A 9,072-nucleotide genomic window follows, 5' to 3' on the forward strand; every position below is an offset into this window, starting at 1 on the left:
TATTATATATATATAAAACATTTCGGTGGCGGGATTTCACGGGGCGGGGAGATCACTTCCCGCCCCAGCCCGTTATAGTGATCGGAAAATTTTATTCTTCCATCTCGTTCCCACAAAGGGAGGTGGATTTTTTTTGTTTTTGCAAATATACGCCTGTGAAGTTTTGATATTGCAATATTACATTTCACATTATCTTCATATGAATATTGTTTTTTTATGCATGATTTCAAATCAAGAGTCAGAAATTTGTGAAAATATGTATGTAAATAAATATTTTATGGTGGTAAGTAAAAAGGTGAAATTTCCTTTCTTTTTACCTACAAGAGTATGATAAATGATTAAAACAAAAATTAACAAAGAGAGAGAGAGAGAGAGAGAGAGAGAGAGAATCAAATAAAACTCTTCATCCAATTCAATTGCAATGTAAATATTAATTATGTCTACATGATCTCCATCAATTATCCATATCATGTTCACAGTAAATAAATGAACAAAGAGTTTAAATCTTAAGAAGAAGAAGAAGTAGAAGAAGTAGACATTACAAACCTTGAAGAAAAAGAATGAGAAAAATGATAACAATAATAATCATCACCATCACAAGAAGTTAATCCAAAACCAGTACTATCAAAGTTCTTTGCATAGCTCAAAGGATCATATTGGCAATGAAAAGAAGAAGAAGAAGATGTACCACTCCTCCGACTCTTGCTCCACATTGCACCCATTTTGCTTCTCTTCTTCACCTTCTTTACAAACTTCTCAATGCCGAAGAAGCTCGGCCGCCTTCTCGATACTTTGTCGGAGATCTTTTCTCCTTCTCCTTCTCTTTCTCTGTTACTAGATTTATTAACAATATTACTACTTGAGCTCCCTTTGTTGCACCATGAAATGATAAACATGTAGCTCATTGTATATATATATATATATATATATATATATCTGTGTTTGTGTGTGTCTGTGTGTTCCTCTCTTGATATTAAAACGAATAAGAGATTTTAATTCTGTCTCTCTCTCTCTCTCTCTCTCTCTCTCTCTCTCTCTCTCACACACACACACACACACACACACACATACATATACAGACACACAAACATGCTCTCTATATATAGTGAAATGGGATGGAGTTTTGCTGGTATTTATTTATTTATTTATTATTATTATTGTTATTATTTTGTGATAAATTGTTTTTGTTGGTTTGAAAGGGGGTTTGAAAGTTGAAACAATGGGAATGGATGTGTAGGTACATGTGCATCCAGAGTATTTTTAAAAATGTTGACAAAGCCAAGAATATCGTGGTATTTTTTTTTTTAATGAATGTGGATAAATCATATGTTAGAGACGAGTACACATGAGAAGCATGAATAAGGATGGCAAAAAATGAACTAACCTGTGGTTTCCGACCTGATGCACCCTGAACGGAGGGCGGCTTTGGTTTTCCATATGCTCCGTCCTGCCCCGCCCGCTAATAATTTAACTTATTATAAATATTATATAGTGTAGGGGAGTGAATGAATTTTTTTAAAAAAAATTTCAATAAATTCCTTATAACCTTTCTTTTATAAGTATATATATTTATAAAAAAATTTATTTTAAAAATATTTTTAGGAATTTTAGTTATTTGTTTGTAATTATGAGTGGGGCAGGGCGGGGCAGGCGAACAGTTTATGAAAAAAAAATGGGATAAGGCGGGCGGGGGCTGGGCGAGGATGGTAAAGGCTTGCCCCGCCTCGTCCCACTTTATTGCCATACGGGGTGGGGATGGTAGAGGCGTGCCCCGCCCCTATTACCATCCCTAAGCACGAACTCAAGCTTTACAACACCTGTGCTATCACCTAGAGTAAGCTAAGATCCGAACACTCCTATTTAATGAGATACAAATATCTTTTACAGGGGATCTAGTATCTATAGGCTAAACTCTCTTTGGCAAGAGTAGAAAACTATTTAAAAATAATTTTTTTCATATATTTTTATATAAAATATTTTTACTTACTCATATTTAACCATTTGATAGAAAATTAACTTACAAGTTTTATAAAAATACACATTGATTACCATATTTTTCATTTTTCAAATTTTTTTAATTATTTATATAGAAGTATACATATATTTTTATACAGATAGCCTATAACAACATAAAATTGGATATATATATATATATATCTAACTTTTGAAAATAAATAAAATTATAAAATAACTTAAAAATAAGTAAAAACTTAATAAAGATTTTTTTAAGGGACATTCAAATAATTACATCTTTTATTGGATTCCAAACTTACTAACACTTATTATCATCCCATAAATTAATAATAATTTGAAAAATTCCATATCAATCTCACTGTAGTGGTCTAAAACAAAGTGTAATAAATAATACAAAAACATGTCAAAAGTTGTGAAAAATAAACCCTAGCTAGGGTTTAGTGGGAGACTGGTAGGCATCTCCAACTTATTTTTAGGGTTTCAAAAACTAGTACAAAATTAATAATTCTCAAGCACTACTTTATTTAATAGTTAAATTATAAAGTGGAAATATATTTATAATCTAGCAAATATTGTAATACATTAAGAATTTCTTGAAATATAAAAAAAAAAAATATTTGAGCATAACTACAACATCTTCATACTTAAAATTGTTTATATTTGAATTAAAGAAGAATTTTTTTAACTTTTACAGTGGAATAAAGCATTTTGATCCAAATAAGTTATTTTTAAGACATTTATACTCTAATTATGCCTCCTAATTTAATTAATTAATTCCATAAGTAATTCAAATAGACAGTCAATTTTTCCCAACTTTTATATTAGAATCCGACCTAATATCTTATATGTAATACTGTCTTACAAACATTGGGCTACGCACTTGCTCTAGTGAAGAGGATTGGGTGTTTAAATCTCACCCAATGTATAATAGATAAAGGTATATTGTGCATAGGTGGTGTGTGGAAGTTCTCTTATGCACATATACTATGAAAGGTCTCTCATATGGGAGTAGTCAAATGATCAATTTTGGACCGTGTGCACGTCCTGACTATTGTGTTTATTGCATTTGAAATATATATATATATATATATATAGTTTTAAATATGATTTTTTTTGTGTTTAATAAATTTACTTTAATTTTTTTTTATAAATATGAATAAGTGACTTTAAGAACATATACAAATATGAAGTTACTACCCTCAATACACGTATCTCTTCACTTTGTATTAATTAAAGTTTCAAACTTATCTCAGGAGTGAAATATGAATACTTTATATCGGTGACCCATAAAAATTATAAAATTTGATTTTGAGGTACCATCCGTGACTAATTTATATTTATTAAAATAAAAAAATATATGTATATAATAATACATGTGGAAAAACAAAGGAGAGAAGATGATGATGATAAGTGGAGGTAAACATATGGCATTGAAGACCACACCCATTCCACATGCATCAACGGTCAAAATGAAAGTCAACACAAGATGGAGTTAGGTTTTTCTCTTATTATTTTTAATATTAGTAATATAATATTTATTAATTAATAATAAATACAGCTTGATGCATTGGAGAATTAGTTTAATATCTGGTTATTAATAAATTATTATAAGACGTGCTTTCTTTTTATTATTATATTTATATATCTCCGTCAAATGTCACCAACTCCAACACAAATTTATTCTTTTTTTTAAGAAGGGTATCATTTAAATAATTTTTTAATTTGGAAATTTTGCACACATAAATGATAAATAGATTAAAAGGTACATATTTGAGTTTGAGTATATATTATTCCCAAAAAAAATATTTATAAAAAAATATATCATTTTACCATCACTCATTTGAGCATTTTGACAAGTGAGGCTAAAATATTATTTTTTTATATATAAAAGTACAATATCGGATATTCAATTTTGAGCTATGCACGTGCACTTGGCTACTGCACATATCGCATTTGTTAATATATATATATATATATATATATATATGGTAAACATCACGAACGTCCGCAGGTAAGCACAGTAATTTTAATTGCGCTACAATGGGACAAAATTATGGTTTAGGGGTGAGTTGATTAGTCTAGTTTGGGTTTAGTTTTTGGTTTTTGGGTTTCTGTAGATCTGGTAGAAACGGGATTGGACGGTTGAGATTGTTTCGATTCTTTCGTCAGATCGGTGATCTGGATGGTTTAGATTAAAACACTGTGCATCTCACTTTTTACTGTACTTATAAATAGTATGCAGAGATACTGTTGACATAATAGTGCTGAATCGTTCGATTAAAATCGAACGGTTGATACGAACGTTCGTAGATTTCACATCTACGAATGTTCGTAGATGATGCAACCTCATATATATATATATATATATATATATATAGTTATTTATTTAAATTAATTGTATGAATTTTTTGATCCAATAATATTCATAAATATGATTTTTATAAAATAGAAACATAATTATGCAATTTTTATAAGAGTATATATGCAAACTTCTCTCCCTTTCTATCTTAGAATAAGTTCACTAACTTTGTATAATAAAGCATTGGAACGAGAGCACTGAATTCACTAATATAATAATAATGATAACCATGATAACAATAATATTAATAGTAACAAAGTGAAAGCATCAAAGATGTTCAGCATTATTTATTTATTTATTATGAGTTATGAACACTGAAGCATTTGCAAAAGCACATGACTTCCAATCTTGGATCAAACAATTTTTTTTAAGGTAAAAATAAATTTGACATATTCACCATGATTTTTTAAAAAAAAAAAAACAAAAAAACAAAAACCATATAACCAAAAGATATTTGCAAATATTTCATTTTTAGAGGGGTATACAGGTAATTACAATTTTTTTACAGAGACATATATGAATATCATTATTTATATGATTATCGCAGATAAAGAAATCTTCTTCATAAAAATAGGTTTTAGAAAAATAAACAACTAATTGCAAGTTTGCAATTTTTACAAGGGAAAATATGCACTTATTGATAGTGTATATATATATATATAGAGGACCGGTTATCTAGAGATGTCCCACAATAACTGTTAGATCATCATCGAACGATTGTTTTATTATAAAAAAAATGGAATGCTGAAATCTTACATTTCATCATTCATATTAAAAAAAGCCCTGAAAAATAAACAGTTTTTCTAATAGAAAGTAAAAGTATAATACTTCCTGATTTCTTTTTAATAATTTTTTTGGCATGATATCAAACAGAAATTACAAAACCATCTCAAAAAAACAGTACAAAATCATCTGACAAACATCCCAGCCTTAATTCAACACAAATGCAACATAGATGGAATCAAGAATCAACTGCTCAATCTTGTAAGAAATAAAAATTCCAAATATTGAAATGAAGACAGGAAACAGCAAAATGAATATATAGGGAGCAAACTGAAGGGTCTAGCTACCAATGTTTGATGATCATCTGATACCAAGGTAGAATACAGAAAAGGTAAAAACATGATGTTTCTTTCTTTCTTCTTTTTTTTTTTTCAGATAAAACTGAGGGTATTTAAAATTAATCATCATCTTTATACGGGTATTCTTCGGGTACCTGTTTCAGAAGCTTCACTCGTAGCTCGTAAGCATCATCGCCATGTAGCATGTCTCGAATCCAGGTGACTTCGGTCTTCATGGACACCTGAAACAATGATATGCTGAGTTCAGTGCAGAAGCAGCATTTCACCTACCTAAGTAGAATAGTTCACTGAGAGTTTTTCAACCACAGCTATGCTATTAACCCACTGACTGAGATGGGAAAAAACAAACAAATTTAAGGCAGAGTTTTAAGGGCTGCATCTGTAGAGCAATTTGACAAAGTTTTATGTTGGTGGAGTTGTGTTATAAAGATTTCAGATGAACACAAGGTTATTTCACATTAGCTATCATAGTGACATGATGTGCAGTGGAAAAACATGCTTGTCTTCTAATAATTGAACAAAACTCAATATCAAGATCTTATGTTCTATAGAGTACTTCAACTGACACTCATGAAATTGAAGGCACAGCCCAATGGTACAGTGCAAAATGAACCAATATGGATAAGAATGGATAAAATGGTATAGCAAAAAGCTTTTCCTCAATCACCCAACGTCCATTTACAAATCTTGCAGAGAGTTCAAAAACGAGAAGAGATCTTGTAAATCAAGCACACAAAGCCCAGATCATAATTCATATGAGGTAAGGAGACTCTTTGAACAGCGCATCCTCCTCTTCAGACTTAAACTTGCACCTTCCAAACTTAGTGATGAGATCTCATAGCAGAAACTGATATTAGTAGGATGTGCATAACTGCAAAGGACCCAAGTTGCTTTGGTTTTTAGAGGGGTTTAAGACAACTGGAAACACAGAATTACTTTATAAAAAGGGAACATGGACAACTTGACTTGCTCTCATGAACTCAAAAAATGTTAATGCAACATACAACTAAACAATAAAACAAAAAATACAGAGTTTAGAAACTGACCATCTCAAGTGCTCCTCTTACAACACCACTTAGGATATTGCAGTAATAAAGGCCTTGGCATGTGTCGGGAAGTTCAACAAAATCTACCAGGGGGTTGTCCTCCAAAATAAGGCTGCAACTCATGCCATCTGCATCCCAATTGGTCACAGATGCAGTTACCCCTAAAAACATTTTGAAACCAACCTGTCCAACATTTTCCAAACGATCACACCCACATTAAATAATCAGAGAACAAAATGGCACTGTGACAACTATAAACTGCAAGGGGTAATATGAATAAGAAACAACCATTTTTTGAAAGAACCATAAAGTAAATTACTGGATGAGCTCACATATAAATAATCCATATGCAAAGGAACAGAGTCGCAATTTGATTCATATCTCTACATGAGGTCCTTGTATAAAAAATGAATAAGAGGCCAACCTTGCCCCCATCTCCAACCCAACCAGTGATTTATTCTGGCAGTACTACAAAAGTTGCTCCAGCATATTCATAAGCTTGAAGTGTATAATATGGATTGGATTGAATGATAAAGACTAGTGAAGGAAGCAGTATGCATAGTCTCATACTCTCATTACTGCGTTATTTCTTATGTAAATTAACTTGCAAACTAGAAACTTATGTATCAAAGTAAGATCATAGCAGCCAACAAACAAAAAAGAAAAACTGCCTCCATGGTTGAGAATGTCCAAGTGCTTTGAGGATACTAGTCCTATGGCTTTCTTGGCAAATGTAACATGGATGGAAGTTAAAAATTTTGTGCAAGTTATGGGTGAAATCAACTTCAAGAATTTGAATTAGTTATGAGATTCTCAAGAATTTGTTCAGCGAAACCTTCAAGATTGCTGTCACAATTTTCCTCATACCACCTAGGAAAAATTTATGGTCCAGCACTGATCTACCATGCCTAAATTCCATGTGGTTAAGTGGTTTCTTATTGAATCCCAAAACAGATGCACCCTAGTGTGGTCATCCCTTCACAATTTTGGTCAACCTTTTTAACATCCATCTTTTGTATTGCAAAGGTGTAGAATATGGGATTGTGAAGTCTGAACTAGCAAATATTGCCACTTTTTCCTTGTTCATCTATATAGACAGGTCAAAAATTTTTAATTTCACAAGAAGGAAAAACAGGAGGTGTAGACAAGAAAAGTAATAAGAATGATTTTAGTCACACTAGCATATATATTAATAGGTGTTGTCACTAGAAAAACTGAGGGACACTTAGATTTTCCGCACATAAAATTTCCATACTATACATTAATGAATAAAAAACATGAAATGCCAAAAGAGATCATCACATGCATGTGTGTGTGTGTGTGTTTCACTAGAGGTCACAACTTCAAGCAAATAGTTGCGTGCAAGTGAACACCAGAGGTCCAGAATTTAGTAATAGTCACAAAATCACACTAGATCCAACAATATAGTGCATACCCAACCACTTCATATGAGACAAGTGAATAATGCCATGCTATTTCTCTACTGGTCTACAACAAATTAAGAAACAAACACAAGATCCCTTAAAAGTCATCTCAGGCGATCAGTACACCATTGCTAAAACCTAGTACCCATAAAATTAAAAATCACACCATATATTAATATGACCATATCCAATTTGGGAAAATAAAGATATCACCTTTGCAATAACATCAGCAGTTTCCTTGAAATCAGCACACCTTGATACATTTGATTTAGCTAGAAACTCATCGATCAACCTAACACCAATATTGTAACCCCTGCAAGATAACATAGAAATAGAACGATAAAAATTCAACAGATTAATCACAAAGAACATAACTTTTTGACAATGTGCTCACCAAGCGCATCAATAATCAAACAAAGTCCAAAAAGAAATGCGAATTTACGAAAAATAAAAGACAGAATCGAATGAAAAACGAAAATGAAGATAGATTTCTTACATCTGATCGAGCTGCTTATTGACCTCATCGACCTCCTCGAGATCCGTCAGCAACTGGCGAACTATCGCTCCATACGTTAGCGAAAACAGCTCCGCATTCTGAACCCAAGATCAGAGCAAACAACGAATAAATTCGATCATAAAAGGTGCAGAAGGCCAGAATGAATGGGTCTAGAGTTTAGATCGTCTCTCTTACCACGCGCTCGATGTTGGCGAAGACGGCGTCGCCGGATCTCGGCGGCAGAGGAGCCATCGCCGGAGACGTGCTTCTCTTTCTCCAGATCCCTTCCCAAGTACTCTTGTAGGATTAGCGGGTCGGAGTTGGTGTTGCTTAACGGATCGGGTGTTTGGAATCCGTACCCGATAAAAAGTACAAACCCGACCCGCAAAGATAACCCGTTTTGGAATTTGTTTTCAAATGGACCCTTGTTTTTTAATATAATTATAATGTCTTTTTGTTTTGATAATATGAGAAACTCTCATATGCCCCCACAAAACAACAGTTTTTACCTATATACGTTATACTTATGTAAAAAGTTAATTAATTTTTTTTAAGGGCTTTCGGTCCTTATGCCCTTGAAAAAACATTAGGATTTCTTTATATGTTCTCAAGTACAATTAATTGTATATTATTATATTTGTACATCTAAAATTTTTAAGATATTTAAGTGAGAGAAAAAAAATTTTAAAAA

At 32.0% G+C, this 9,072-nt stretch overlaps 1 protein-coding gene across 2 annotated transcripts; it reads right to left on the reverse strand.

Annotated features, from left to right (window-relative positions):
• Window positions 1–5,285: 5,285 nt before the first annotated feature.
• On the reverse strand, window positions 5,286–8,700 carry LOC120262855 (trafficking protein particle complex subunit 3-like). 2 transcript variants are annotated; one of them, XM_039270759.1, is made up of 5 exons: window positions 8,577–8,700; window positions 8,382–8,479; window positions 8,099–8,198; window positions 6,462–6,644; window positions 5,286–5,636 (listed from the first exon to the last, which is right to left on the reverse strand). In XM_039270759.1, exons 1-5 carry the CDS (start codon window positions 8,631–8,633, stop codon window positions 5,514–5,516), a joined length of 561 nt encoding a protein of 186 aa, XP_039126693.1. In that variant the 5' UTR covers window positions 8,634–8,700; the 3' UTR covers window positions 5,286–5,513. The 2 variants fall into 2 exon arrangements, with proteins under 2 accessions (XP_039126693.1, XP_039126694.1); XM_039270760.1 differs by lacking the exon at window positions 5,286–5,636 and adding an exon at window positions 5,921–6,286.
• Window positions 8,701–9,072: the final 372 nt, after the last annotated feature.

This window comes from Dioscorea cayenensis, chromosome 6 (assembly GCF_009730915.1).
Source record: "Dioscorea cayenensis subsp. rotundata cultivar TDr96_F1 chromosome 6, TDr96_F1_v2_PseudoChromosome.rev07_lg8_w22 25.fasta, whole genome shotgun sequence".
In the NCBI taxonomy this organism is placed as follows: domain Eukaryota; kingdom Viridiplantae; phylum Streptophyta; class Magnoliopsida; order Dioscoreales; family Dioscoreaceae; genus Dioscorea; species Dioscorea cayenensis.